General features: G+C 42.0%; 1 protein-coding gene across 1 annotated transcript in view; it reads left to right on the forward strand.

Moving 5' to 3' along the window:
* PITRM1 (pitrilysin metallopeptidase 1) overlaps positions 1-15,605 on the forward strand; it is a 1,418,909-nt gene that overhangs the window by 182,006 nt on the left and 1,221,298 nt on the right. Inside the window, exon 4 of the mRNA XM_044064598.1 lies at positions 13,672-13,823. Within this exon, the coding sequence (XP_043920533.1) occupies positions 13,672-13,823 (152 nt within the window). The remainder of the gene's footprint in view (positions 1-13,671; positions 13,824-15,605) is intronic.

A 15,605-nucleotide genomic window follows, 5' to 3' on the forward strand; every position in this document is an offset into this window, starting at 1 on the left:
TCTTATGCAGAAAAATGGAAGAGATTCTGTGCTTGGAACCAGGAACAAGGCATTGACACGTGTGTACCAAATATCCCTCAGATTTTACAATACCTAACTGAGATGCTGAACAAAGGCCTTTCCTTCTCATCAATTAAGATTCATGCCTCTGCCATTTCAGCCCATTACAATATGGAACCACCTATCTTTTCTCATCCTTTAATAAGGCAGTACCTCAGATGGGTCAAAAACATCAGGCCTCCAAGGAGAGCACCAATTCCAGCCTGGGACCTCAATTATGTTTTGGAAAAACTCACACTGCCTCCTTTCGAGCCAGCATCAACAGCAGATATAAAATTCTTATCCTGGAAAACAGCTCTGCTCCTAGCAACAACCTCTGCAAGGCGAGTCAGGGAGTTACAAGCACTCATGGCTGTGGAACCTTTCATCATTTTTCATCCAGACTGGGTTTCTCTGAGGACAAACCCTACATTTATGCCTAAGGTGGTGTCCAGTGTGGCCCTTAACCAAACCATTCACTTGCCAACCTTTTATCCTAATCCACAGAACAAGGGTGAGAAAATTCTGCATTCTTTGGACATACACAGGCAGTTATGATTCTACTTGGACAGAACTAAAGCTTTCAGAAAGACTGAACAACTTTTAGTGTCATATGCTGCAGGATCACAAGGAAAGGCTATCTCAAAACAGACTATTTCAAAATGGATAGGCCATTGCATCCGTTTCTGCTATTTTCAACATGGCAAATCAGTGCCTAAGGGCATTAGGCCTCATTCCACAAGAGCAGCAGCCACTTCAGCAGCCTTCCTCAGAGGAGTACCAACCAAAGATATCTTAGAGGCTGCAACTTGGAGTTCAGTGCACACCTTCACAAAGCACTGCCACTTACCTCTGTACTCTAAATCCAGAGCAGGCTTTGCCACTGCAGTTCTGTGGCTCCTTATAGCCTCTCCTAATCCTAGTTAGCCCAGCCACCCTTCCTCAGCTTTGGGATTCAACCCAAGAGTAATGACTGCAACAGTGAAACACGATGAACATAGTACAGTTGTGTACCTACCATAAATGTAGATGTTCGAGTGTATTCATTGTTGCAGTCCAGGTTACCCACCATCCCCCTTTTCTTTGTTAGGACATATCTACACTTCTCTATCCTATACAACATATGTGGTGTATTTGCTTATAGATGAAGGAAATGTTATTTTTGTGCATGCATTTTTATTGGCATTTTTGCAGTCTGCCAATTTGGGGGCACCTGACATCTGGGACAAGAAAAACTGAAGAAAATGGCGTCGGCTGCATCTTTTATACCCCTGGCGCATTGACGTCAGGGAAGAGGCGACAGCAACCGACGCTGGACCTAGACTTTGGAATTCTGGCCGACTGATGGTAGCCTGCCAGCAGGATAACCCAAGAGTAATGACTGCAACAGTGAATACACTCTAACATCTACATTTATGGTAGGTACGCAACTGTACTTTCTCGGACTCAACCCCCTTTAATGTCAGCTTCCTCTTCTGTGGACACTAACATTGTGTTTCACTGTTGCAGTCATCACATTTGGGTTATGTGCCTGCAGGTAGCTCTGTCGGCCTGAATACCAGAGGCTTGGGATTTCTATGTTGGATGCTGTCACTTCTTTCATGACGTCAGGTCGTCAGGGGTGTAAAACATGTAGCTGATGCCATTACATCAGTCTTTCTTGCCGTGCAGTGCACGAAGCAGAAGCAGTTCGCAAGTGCTGGTCGGCCGACTCCGCAAATTTTCATTTTCCCAGTTTCAGACCTGAAGTCTTCTAAAAGATAAGTACCCCGTTGGGGATCCTTTTTTCTTGCTCTAACCGATGTCAGAAAAAATTAATAATTGTCTTGCCTGTAGAAAGCAATTACCTCACAGAGATTTTCATTCCTACTGCGTCACCTGTTTAGGCCCAGACCCAGACGTCCATCGCTGTTGGTTTTGTGCCTTGTTCAACGCCCAAACTATTCATTGTTGGGCTGTTTTTGTAGCTAAATTCTTTCGCTGTCGATCTCTGAACTCCAAAATGTCTTTGGTAAGACATCCGACTACTGATCTTCCGAAAAAAATCAAAGGATAAACACAGACAGATCGCATAGGTCCAAGGCTGCCAGCGATGCTACCGTTAAGCTAGTCACCAGTTCGCCGGTACTCAGTGAGGTGCTTTCGCAGCCCCTGATGCCCGCTTCTACAGATTCGCAGGCCTCTACTGAGACCCATTCGGAGTCCGGTATGCCGCGAGATGCTTCTTCGACTATGGAACCTGCGGATGTCTCTACCTGGAGCCGCTGTGCAGGCACCGCCTTCTGAGGGTGTTTTCAGGCCTTCCGATATTCATATTAAACCGATGACTTCCTTTCAAACCAAAAATACCGAATTTCTCAGGCTTAAAGTTCGCATTACGCCTAGGAAACCGACGACCAAAGTGCATTCTAAGGCCCACATGCCACAAAAACAAATTATTAGAATGGCTGATGACCTCATTACTTTAATTAGGGAATCAGCCTTCCCCCTAAAAAAGACCCAGAACTGATTTTCCTTCTGATTCTTCTGATCAGGAATCTGATTACTCTGATCCTTCTGATTTCCAGGATACATCCTTATCTACATATGAGGATTCTGATGCAGAGGATTCCAGTCCCTCTGCTTCCCCTCCAGAGGATTTTTCCTTTGGTGAAACCCTGCACACCCTTGGAGAACATTTCTGCTGGGAGAGCCAGGACTACTCCCAGTCCAAAAAGAAACCCAGGGAATTTTTAAGCTTGCCTTAGCACAGGCCTCTAGCTATCCCTCCTGTTCTGGAAATTGTAGATGATGTCTTCCTGGAATCCAGCCCTACCCCTAGTACCTTGCCTCCAGCTCCCAGGAAACCTGGCATGTACTATAAAGTGCCTGACTCCCACAAATTCCTTTTTAGAAATCCTACTGCGGATCCAGAGACCATTTCCCAAAGACCTAAAGACATTAAGGCTACAACTGCCGAAAATCCTACCCCTTCGGACAGGGATTCCAGGGCATTAGACAGATGGGGAAAAAGGTATGCACCTCTGCTATGCTTGCCATTAGGGCTTTAAATTGCCAGTTTCATATGTTAAAGTATCAGCAGCATATTATGGAGCTAATTAAACAAAATTTTTTGTTGATTTCTGATTGTGCAGAACACAAAGATTTACAAGAGTTGATGCATTCAGCTAATCAAGTTGGTAAACATACTTTGCAATCTGTGTTTGATACTTTAGAAGCATCTTGCAGGGCTGCTGTCACTGGGTCTGTTCTTAGAAGACATGCTTGGCTTAAGGAACAAAACTTGCCAGATCATGTCAAAGCAAAATTACTGGATGCACCATCAAATCAAGAGCATCTATTTGATAATAAAGAAGAAGTTCTCAAAAGAATGGAAAAGTAAGCTAAATCTATGCAAACTGTTAAGGATTTCTTACAAGTACAGCCGCCTAGATTCAGGAGGCATTGGCCTTCAAAAAACTGGTCTTTTCCAGTCCCTTCCAGACCTTCTCAGTCCAAACCCAGGGGCAGCTGACCACCAAGGCTTCAGTCTCAGGCTATGCACAGATCTAAGAAATGGAATGCTCCCATGTCCAAAACTGGGAGTAGTAAGCCTCCATCCTTTGGTAAAATTGCACAGTGACTTATCCTTAGCTCTTCCAAGCCTTGCCCAAGTACTTACACATTTAGGAGGAAAACTTGCACTGCATGCCAAAAATTGGCAATACATTACCCAAGACAAATGGGTCTTAAAACATTGTTTCCCAAGGATACAGATTCCAATTCCACTCACTCCCATCCATAAGCGGAAGGCCAGACCTACCACCAAACCAGTGGGCAGAGGCCCAAAATCATGTACTTTCTCTTCTCAGTATTAAGGCTATTCAACCTGTCCCAGCAGAACAAAGGGGGCAAGGTTTTTACTCCAGACTGTTTCTGGTCCCCAGAAAAGAAAACTCTTGGCGCCCTATCCTGGATCTATCTGTTCTCAACACCTTTTTGGTGGTTCCAAAATTCAAAATGTTAACCCTTCAACAGCCGCTTCCTATGCTAGCAACCCTAAATTTAAAAGAAGCTTATCTGCACATTCCCATAAGGGAATCTTGCAGAAAGTACCAGTTCTCTGCACTTCCCTTTGGCTTATCTACTGCTCCTAGGGTATTCACAAAGTGCCTAGCTCCAGCCATTGCATATTGCAGGCAGAGAGGAATTCAAATTTACCCATACTTGGATGATTGCCTGATTCAGACAGACAGTCAGGAATTGCTATTTCAGCACCTGGCATTTGTAAAGAGACTTCTCGCTTCACTGGGCTAGACCATCAACAAAAAGAAATCACAACTGGTACCCAGCCAACAGATTGTATTCCTGGGAGCAAACTTGAACACAACTTCCCAGATGGCATTCCTCACTTCAGAGAAACAAATTTATTTGACAAAGTATTTCAATCTACTGGCCACCAAAACCCGGCTATCTGCAAGAAAAATACTGCAAGCCCCAGGGTTCATGGCCTCTATTATTCTACTAATTCCATATGCAAGACTGCATATGAGGAAACTTCAGTGGTATCTAAAAAGTCTCTGGTGTCAACATTCTCAGGACCTGGAAACAATGATTGTTATCATTCCTTGCCCAAGGACAGAGTTCCTTTGGTGGGCAGAGGCCTGCAACCACAACAAGGGACTCCCTTTCATTCTACCCCCTGCCGCCAAAACCCTAACAAAAGACACATCAGACTATGCATGGTGGGCTCACATGGCAGGGCAGTGCATTCAGGGCAACTGGAAGCCAAAGCAAATGCAACTGCATATCAATCAAAAAGAAATGTTAGCTGTGCAGAATGCTCTGACAGCCTTTAAGGGCCTTATTCTTCCAGGACAACTGCTGGTAAAGACAGACAACACCAGAGTTGTGTGGTACATAAACAAGCAGGGGGGAACCCATTCCTACCCTCTCTGCAGACTAGCTATGGCTCTGTGGAACACCGCCTTGAGCAACCAAGTGCACTTACAAGCTCAATTCTTGCCAGGCAAACTAAATTCACTGGCAGACTTAAGCAGAAATCTCATGGATCCACAGGAGTGGAAACTGGAAGCCAAAATATTCAAGCTTTTGAGGAACAGGTGGGGGGCACCAGAGGTGGACCTTTTTGCTTCCCCTCAGAACTATCAATTGAGCAAATATTGCACCAGAACTCCCCACAGCCAAGCTTGGAAAGTGGATGCCCTATCCTTCACCTTAGAAAGCCTCTCAGTCTATGGCTTTCCCCCTCTGCCACCCCTCTCGAAGGTTCTACTAAAAATCAAACCGGATAAGCCAAGGACAATCCTGATTGCACCAGACTGGCCACGCCAGCACTGGTACCCTCTTTTGCGCAGTATGACAGTGCTGCAACCATGGCACCTGCCTCTGACTCCTTCCCTGCTGTCCCAGCAGGCAGACCAGATTCTGCACCCTCAGCTACAGACCCTGAACCTTGCAGCCTGACTAATCCCCTGAATTCAACACCAGCAAACCTCAGTAAGCAGGTGCTGGATGTCATTCTTGAGGCAAGGAGGCCTAGTACTAGAAAATCCTATTGGGAAAAATGGAAAAGATACTGTTCCTGTAGCCTGTCTCAGGGAATGGGCACAACTGTGCCCAGCTTATCTCATATACTAGATAGAAATGTTCCACAAAGGCCTATTTTTCTCTTCAATTAAGATCCATGCCTCTGCCATTTCAGCTCATTATAATACTGAGCCACCCTTCTTTTCTCATCAGTTCCTGAGAGGAGCCAAAAATTTAAGACCCCCCCCAGGAGATCTCCCACTCCAGCCTGGGACCTTAACTTTGTATTAGAAAAGCTCGCACTTTGCCTTTGAACCTGCGGCCACAGCAGAGTTAAAATTCCTCTCATGGAAAACAGCTTTACTTTTAGCCATCACTTCAGCAAGAAGAGTGTCTGAATTGCAGGCCCTTATGGCAGTGGAACCCTTCATTATCTTCCATGCAGACAGGGTTTCCCTCAGGACTAACCCATCCTTTATTCCCAAGGTGGTGTCTAGTGTGACTTTAAACCAGTCCATTCATTTGCCAACCTTTTTTCCTAATCCTCAGAATAAAGGGGAAAGGATCCTGCATTCCCTGGATGTGCACAGGCAGCTTAGGTTCTATCTGGACAGGACTAAACCTCTCAGAAAATCTGATCAGCTTTTAGTCAGCTTTGCTGCAGGGGCAGAGGGCAAAGCCATTTCAAAGCAAACCATTTCTAAATGGATAACACACTGCATCCATTTCTGCTACAAGCACCATGGGAAACCCAGCCCACCGGGGATCAGAACTCATTCCACTAGGGCTACTTCTGTCTCTACAGAATTTCTCAGGGGAGTCCCTACAAGGGACATCCTGGAAGCTGCAACCTGGAGCTCTGTACACACTTTCACCATGCAATTGCTTCCTATTTTGGGGGCACCTGACATCTGGGGCAAGAAAAACTGATGTAATGGCATTGGCTGCATGTTTTATACCCATGACGATCTGATGTCATGGAATAAGCGACAGCATCCGACGCAGAAATCCCAAGAGTCTGGTATTCAGGCCAGCTGAGGGCTACCTGTAGGCAGATAACCCAAATGTGATGACTGCAACAGTGAATACACTCTAACATCTACATTTATGGTACGTGTACACAACTGTACGTTCTGTGCCTACACTGAAGGGATATCCAGACAAGAATACCCATTTGTGCTATTCAATAACCCCTCATTTGTATAGGGATCAGTGCATATAACCTAGAAACTACATGGTTCTAGGCCCTACCTTGTTAGCAACAGCACTATCCACCATTGTAGATGCTCCACATAGGGTCCTATAATACATTTGTCACATACTATTAAATGTGTTTTTTCCATTCTATTTTTTCATAAAAGCATGTTTGTGCACTGCTGCTTGCTGTACAAACATACCCAGATCATTAAAAAAAACGTATTTTAACTTATTTCCCTTATGTTATTGGACACACAGTGGATAGTTATGCTCATGTCTGTATGTGCTGCGCCATTTCTGTCCATCTGCCTACATTTTTACAGCCCCTGTTCTCTCAAATCTTGTACAAGGAAATTTTCCATGTACACTACGGACACCGACACAGGGTCTTCTGGACTGCCTGTCTGCTTGCTGGATTACTCTACCTCCCTCATTTGCATTAAATTCACCTGCTTATGAGGTAATTTGCATGCCATGGATACTTCCATGTTAGCGCATGTGTGTGCACTGCCCAGCTGTGTTTACTGAATCGCATACCTGCTTGCTTTCATGTAAGCAGTGTGCCACGATGCCTACATGGTAAAAAATGACCGTGTAGGCTTTATTAAATTCCCCACTCAGCCTTGCTCCACAGCAGGGTTGTGATAGCGAGGAAAAGAGTGGATTCAGACAGCAGTTGCAGGACCTGCTAGATAAAGGACAGCATGATTTGATGTTGATAATGGGTGACTGCACATATCGGGACAGACAGAACAGGATAGGAGGACTGCCTGGGTCCACATGGGTGGGGGAACAGGAATAAAAATGGAGAGGCTGTTCTAGACTTCTCTCTGGTAAATGGCTTCACAGTAGCAAACACATAGTTCAGAAAGAGAGAGAGTCACAAGATCAAATACAAAGGTGGCCAACATGCAACTGTGGTAGACTTCCTCCTAGTAAGGAAAGGGCACCGTGGTAAAAATCAATGATTGCGAAAACATCCCCTGTGAAACAGTCAGCCCACAGCATAAACCCCTAGTTGCTGCAATTATCTGCAAGCAGTGGTCAGAGAAGGCTCTAAAGTCAACATAGACGAGGCTGAAAACCTGAAAGTTGAATGGAGAAAAGTACAACAGTTCAAGGAATTACTCAAGGATTACTTAAGAGGAGGAGGAAATAAATGGAGTTGAAGAAGAAAGGCAGCATCTCAAAACAGCATGTGGTAGGACTACAGAATAGATATGTATCAGAGCCAGGTATGAAAATAAGGTACAGAAGGAAAGATGGTGGCGGAATGCAGAAGTCCAGGAAGTCATCAAAAGAAGGGAGGAGTGCAAGAAATGGAGGGAGATAGAAAAGATCGACAAGGCAAGGAAGAATACTGGTTAGCTAATAAAGAAGCTAAAGTAGTTGCAGTAGCAAAGAACAGGGCATTGGAGGCATTCTTCCAGCTGCTGGAAAGGGACTGGGTAGATGACACAAATTAGGTTGCGAGGCAAAGACAGAAGGTTAAAGAAGATAATAGACACCCTTCATAAGAAATGCCAACCTGCTCACCAGTCCAAAAGACATCAAAGGCAGATGGAAGGAGTATTTCCAGCAGTTCTGGATGAAGAAAACCCCACAGAAGCTTCACTGCCCCATACACAACCTATGATCAGAGAAGAAGAGGAGCCCATCCTAGAAGAAGAAGGAATAGCACTAAGGAAAATGAAATCAGGGAAAGCAATAGGCTCAGATGAGTTCACAGCAGATATGATAAAGATGCTGGGTGAGGTGGGGAGAAATGGCTTCTGAGGGTACTCATAGAAGTCTGGAGAGAAAGGCGTATCCTGGATGACTGTGAAATAAGCATACTCAGGCCATTGTGCAAGAAGAAAGTAGATATCCACAACTGTGGGCAGTACAGAGGCATCAAACCCTTGTCACATTGCAGGAAAGTTCTGGTGAGAGTGACTGATAAACAGATACGCAGAGTAGAAGAAAGTAAGATGGCAGATGAGCACTTTGGATTCAGATCAGGATGCAGCACAACTGAACTTATGTTTGGAGTGAGACCGGTAATTAAAAAAAAGCTAGAGATAAAGAAAGAGTCCAACTGGGCATTCCTAGATTTGGAGAAAGCATGTGACAAGGTCTCAAGAAAGCAGATTTGGGCAGTACTGCAGTGGTTCATAATCCCAGAAACATTGGTAGAATTAGTGCAGGCTATCTACAAGGACCCAATGATTCATGTACAAACAGTATTTGGTCTCACAGAGGGGTTCCCAGTGAGAGTGCATGTGTGATAAGGTTCATCTCTGAGCCCACTGCTGTTCATACTACTGATGGACTACATTAGCAAGCAGATTGGAGGAGAAAGATCAACAAAGTTGCTATATGCAGACGATGTGGCATTATAGGCAGACTCCGAGCAAGAACTTCAGCAAAGAATAGGAGAATGGAATGCAAACCTGAAGGCACATGGGATGAAACTAGGCACAGATAAGTGGTATTGGCAACAAATTGTGGAAATCAGAAGAAGCAAGTATCTGGGAATGGTGGTTGAGGAGGTCAGACCTAGAATCAGAGGGGCTGCAGCCAGCTGGCATAGAGTCTCAGGTGTACTGAATGACAGAAGAATGCCACAGAAGCTGAAAAGTAAGGTGTACAATACAATGGTGCGACCAGTACTACTGTAAGGTACAGAAACCTGGGCAGTAAAGGTAGAGCAGACTAAGTTAGAGGTGATGGAAATTAAGTGCCTGAGAAGGGTAGTAGGATGCACATTGGGACAGACAAAGAAACAAGGACATAAGAGCAGAAGCCAAAGTAGTTCCAATTGCAGAAAAGATTAAAGAGAACAGATTATGGTGGTTTGGACCTGTGCAGAAAAGCAGAAGGCAATCTGTTGAAGATTTTGGGCAGATAGGAAGTAGGTAAGAGGAAATGACCTCCAGCAAAGAACTGGGTGGATTGTGAGAAATCTACGACAGTCAGGCATGAGTGTCGAAAAGGCAGAAGTGTGGTGTTGAATCAAGAGAGATGGCAACAGTTAACACGATACCCCGAGCCCATGTAGAAAATGGGAAAAGCGTTGATGATTATGATGATGATTAGAGGGAGATATCCTGGTGTTTTTACTGGAAGAGCTGTCTGCTGAAGTAACAAAAAAGAGGGAATAGTTGTTTTTATGTTCCATTACTGGTAGAAGGTAAAAGTATTTTAACCTGTAATTTCTGCCTTGGGCCATTTAATGAAAGGGATATGGGAAATATATGATTTTAATGCATAATTTAGGTAGTAAAGAAATATAGAATATCATTATTTCAGACTGGAATGTTTAAGCTGGTGGAGGAAAGATATGTAACAATTTGGGTAAGAACTCGAGGTTCATTAGTAGGGGGGGGGGATTTTAAACAGTCCTTGGAAAAATTGTCAAGTGCAACCCAAGAGGGGCAGCTAAGGATATGTGGAAAAGATCAAACAAAAGATAATACAAAAATTGAGAAATGGAAGGTTTGTCATATGGATAATGATACTAAGATACAAGCAGTTAAAATGTTTTTAGTCACTCTAGTCTTATACACAGGTCAGGCATATTGTATCAGCCATAGGAGAAGTTGTGGATAGTAATTAATAAAGAGTTGAAGCATTTTATCTGGGAGGGGAAGACGGCAAGAGTCAAGTGGGATAACCTTATTCTTCTAATAGAACAGGGTGGTTTGGGATTACCCAATTTGAATGGGGCATTTCAGAGCAACACCGTTAAATATCCTATGCATAGCACAAGCAGAAAGCTATAACTCAAAATGGAAAGAGTTAATGAAGAAACATGGGGACGTTCAAGTAACAGGGCAATACTGGAGTTTTGGATGCAAATCTTTAAGGAGAACAATAATCATACAGAATGTTATATTTATAAAGTAGCAGAATGTATTCCAAGAACTAAGTCGGTAAGGGAATGGAGATAGGAGAGTCTTCTGATAGGGGTGACTGCAATTAGGGATACAGACAATAGGTAAGAGGGGGGCAGGAGTATATCTGACAAAACTGGCAAAGGAACCAAGGTATTGGGAGCAAATAACTAGAGAAGGAAAGGTAATAGAATGGGAAGATGCCAATAACTTATTTGGACTGCAGGTTAGAGATTGCCTTCCATCAAGGATCGATATCAAGAGTACAGGCAAAGAGAAAGAAATAGGGAGTTTCCTAAAGGAAAGACCAGCACTGGTAAAGTTCTTAGTAGAATCTAGAACAGAATTGGCCACTAAGGAAGGAATAATTAGTAGAGTATATAAAATATTGCATTATAATTATAAGAATCGATCAGAAGGGTTTAGGAAGAATTGGGAAGCGAGATTGGATAAGCAGTCCACAAAGAAACAATGGGGGCATATATGTGTGTCTCCCAAGTATTCAACAAAATCTAGAAGATTTGGTATCTTTGCCTGGAAGTGTCTACATAGATATTTTTGTACCCCAAGCAGGCTCCAAAGAGTCTTTCCTCCGGTAGACAGCGAATGGTGGAGATGTGATGAGGAAGAAGAAAGTAACTGGGAACGTATTTTCTGGAAGTGTAATGAGCTGGCTGACTTTAAATATTCCCCACAGTCTGCTCTGTCAGAGATGCTGGGTGAGCAAATTGGAGTGACTAGGGAAATGATTTCTTTGAGCTGTGATGCACAGTTGGAATTACCTAGACATAGCAAGGCCTTGCTGAGTCTAATTATGATGGCTGCCAAAAAAGTAATTACTAGAAAGTAGAAATGGAAGTCTAAACCAACTTTACTAAAAGTAAAGATAGTAACAGAGATAAAACAACTTGAACTGTGATCTTTAAAAAGGATAGGACTAAATTACACAGGTAAAATGGGAAATGTAGGACCACTACATGCAGAGGATGAACAATGTTTAAAAGAAGGCAGGATCGGAATGAGCTATGTAGTAGCTGACTGGCAATGGCTAGATATGCTAAAAGTGATGTATAATGTTTGCAGCTACAGTTGTGTTACAGTTTGTAAGGTTTAATGTTTGCAACTGAGATTCTGCCACTCTGATTTATTTTCATTTATATAAATGTAAGATTGCCTGTGTCACACATGATAATTTAATAAAAATGTTGTTTGCAAAAGGTGACATAAATAGGATAAATTGTGTTAAAGTGTAGGTCTAGAGATACTTGAACTGTGGGACAAAAAGGGGTTATTTACGTTGTTGAGAGTAAACAATGTCCAGCATATTGCGTGTGAAAAACTGAGGGGATTCTCCCGTACAGTATTAAGGCAATGTCAGTATTGCACTGTTTAGACATTTACAACATGATGTTGATCATAAATTTTACATTTTGTGTGCTTTACAAGGTTTTAGAAAATCCTAGAGATGTGCCATGGATTGAGAGAGTTTTGAATACCCTGAACTTATGTGATAGTTAAAATTAATTGCAGATCAACAAATAAAGTTAAATGATTTCATTTCCATTCAAAGTATTTTGAAATTAAAAGCCTTGAAATGTTAGCTTTAGAATTTTAATTATTTAATATTATAGTGTTTTTAAAGGTATCTGAACTTTTTTATATTCTGTTGTGTATTTTTATATGTTTAATTTGCATGGTTATTTAGGGCTGGGTATTTAAACCGGAATATGTTTTTTCTTCATGTTTGAGGACATTTCATTGTACTAGAGACAAAAGTGTTAGCATTGTTTAATAAACATTTTGTCTGTGTAGGATCGTGCGCACAGCATTTTTTGATTTTGGTTAGTACTTCTTCATTGTCCTTTGGTTTGTTTAGGTCTTTGTTGGTGTCCTGCAAAGATACTTTGTTCTGGAATTGCTTCATACAGGTTCATTACTGCCCTATTGAGGTATATACTTTTCCTTTTTGTATTTTAATTGGGTTCATATCATGTATTCAGTGGCACTTGCGTTAAATCATAGCACCGTGTTGGCAACATACTAAAATCCGAGCTGGCCAGTTGCAATACTGTTAGAGACCTAACCCAAGATGTTCTTCATATGGATCACTGCTGTAGTAGCCTTACTATATGGGTTATATCTTACTAAGGATACAACAGTCAGCCAGCTTTCGGTGCACTTTCCATGCACCCAAACCATTATTTTGCTTGAGCTGAACTGCCTAAAATTCTAGTTTGATTACCAAATGCTTCATATCTTTCCTACTGCACCTCTTATAGACTTTTGATGCTCGAGGTTTGTCAAATGCTGTTCTCAATCCCATGCAGATAATTTCCTTTGGGAAAGAAAACCTCCACATTGCTCTTTGACAGAAATTGAACTTTTTCTGTAAAAGATCATTTTAAAGTTAGGAGAACATGTTTTTGTTAAGGCATTACTTTTAATTGCTTTTACATGGGAGCTTCACTGTTATTTTTTACATTTGCTCATCTATATCTATATTCTACAAAATCATCCTAGTGTATAATGTATAGCTTCATACTTTGATTGCATATTGTGTTGTACTTGGTAACGTGATGTCTGTATCTGCATTCAATGCATCAGGCGGCTTTGAATGCCTAGTATAAGTGTTATGCTGTTGAGTTTCTTTCCAGGTTCTCCCAGTGTTGTATATTGCTGGTGCATCTTTGTCACAAAGTACCACTGCTAGGAAAAACAATTACTTTTTTTGTACTTTGTGTTTAAATGCAACATTTGTGTCATGCCTTTGGATTATGTTTAAAAATTGTCTCTGCACATACACTAGTTCACTTACCCAGTTAACAGACGAATAAACAAGTATATATGCATTCTGTCGTTTATCAGGTTAGCTGCATAATGGGAATGTTTATTTGTGTTTCCTAAACATTTTTAGGTAAAAATGTGTAAAACCCTCCACAAGGGCAAATGTATAAAACCCTCCACAAGCGCAAATAGTTAATGAAATGGTGTCTTGCTGTGACATTGTTTTACACAGTTTTTCTCTTTACAGTGTCCAGTTTCGCACAACTCCAATGGACAGCACAGGTGTGCCGCACATTCTTGAGCATACTGTCCTCTGTGGATCTGAAAAGTATCCATGTAGAGATCCTTTCTTTAAAATGCTGAACCGATCACTTTCCACATTTATGAATGCATTCACAGGTAACAGTATGCGATTGCAAGTGTGGATTTTTTTTATCCTAATAATATCGATAATGTATAGGTTATAATATGCACATTAGTTAGTAGCATTTGTGACTGGAGTCCACGGTCAGTAGAAGAGGCAGATTTCTTCGACTTTTTTATGTCTGTATAAATGAGACTGCAGAGAAAATGGGGAAAAAATGCTTGCCGAACTGTAAGTGTCTAAGGACTGGTGTATGTGTTGTGTAGGATGGAAAGTTTGAGAAAAGACCCAGTAGTGTTGAATGTACTGTTAAATGTGTGGCAGCTTATATTACAGCAGTGTAATTCACTTTTGCAACAGAAGTCCTTGGGAGGACATTGTAATTTTTGGCAATTTATTGACCACAAAAACAGAGCAATATCTGACGGATTGTACTGATAGTGATAAGACACGGGACAGCAGTAGAAAATTAGTAGGAAAAAAGTAGCTCATTGCTGTGGGAGGAAGGCATCCATCATTTTCTCTGACATAGGTTTGAATAGTGGTCCAAGTGCCAGACAGAAGAATGACTGGAAGTGTGTGTGTTTGAGTGGGTATAAAAGGGGAATGGGGGAAGGGTTCACCTAGGTGACAGCTCTTCTCTTATTGAGGGAGGGACCTAAAGTAGACTACATTGAAACCGAAGGGCAGAGCAGAAGACTAGATCTTTGTGGTCAGAGTGGAACATGTGTTGGCATGCATACTGACCAAATGTTAAGGCTGCTGCATTTTCCTTGGTGGGAATGCTTTGTATTAGAGGTTAGTGTCAAAGAAAGGACGTAGTCTTTGCTCTACATCATAACAGTTACTGCAGTATATGTCCCTTATCTGAAATTGGGAAAAATTGACGTAATGAGAAGTTCAGACAGTGCTCTGTCACTTGATGTCATTGTGGTATATGTGTGTGGGGGGAGTGCCAAGTAGAAAGAAGTAAGGACATTTTGATTTGTAGAAGGTTGTGCTACTACATGACTCCCAAGAGGAAATAGGAAGTTATTTTTCTTCTCTACAGATGGTTGATAAGCCCCTTGTCCCATCCATAGTGATGCATTCATTTCCAGAGTTTTCATGTTTCCAAAAACGTAGATGTGAATGGATGCCGTCCATATAATGAAATGTGAGGAGAGAGAAGTAATGGAGATTAGTAAAACTGTCTTTTGGCTTTTCCCAGTTAGGGGTCATCACAGTGGAACTCCGGTCTGCTAATGATTGGCAGTAAATTTTTACAGTGTCGAGTTGCCAGCCCAGCACCCAACCTTCAAAGAAAGCACACCCACACACACTCGCACCAAGTAATGGAGATTAGTACATGTATTAAGTAGGAGAGTAAGGGACATGGATAATAGAAAATGTGAAGCACTTAAGGAAAGAATTGTACCTTTCAGAAAGACATGTAAGAGGATAAAACAGGTTGCAGTCTGCTGTTAAGACTGAGAAGGAGGGCAAGTCAGAGGCAGTAAGAGTAAATGTTTTTATACTGAGAAATTTAGTTGATGTGTTCTTTCCTGACGGAGCTATGGATTCAAAGACATGGAAATTAAAAAATGCATGGCACTGTATAATGTAGTGTGTGTGTGTGTATGTTTTGGGACTTCGGAAGAAGTAGATCTTTATTTGTTGATTGGCAAGAAATCCCGGTTTAGTTATTAGGTAGATAAAATAGTAGATTAGGCAGTCCTTCTCAGTTAGTAAATGCCATTTCTCTTTCAGTCGTTCTGCATTGGCATTCTGGAATAATTTTCAGTTTTCACAAGTCTCCAACAGCTGTTGAGCTCCCA

The sequence above is a fragment of the Protopterus annectens genome, chromosome 3.part0 (genome assembly GCF_019279795.1).
Source record: "Protopterus annectens isolate FY-2018-M chromosome 3.part0, PAN1.0, whole genome shotgun sequence".
Taxonomy (NCBI): domain Eukaryota; kingdom Metazoa; phylum Chordata; order Ceratodontiformes; family Protopteridae; genus Protopterus; species Protopterus annectens.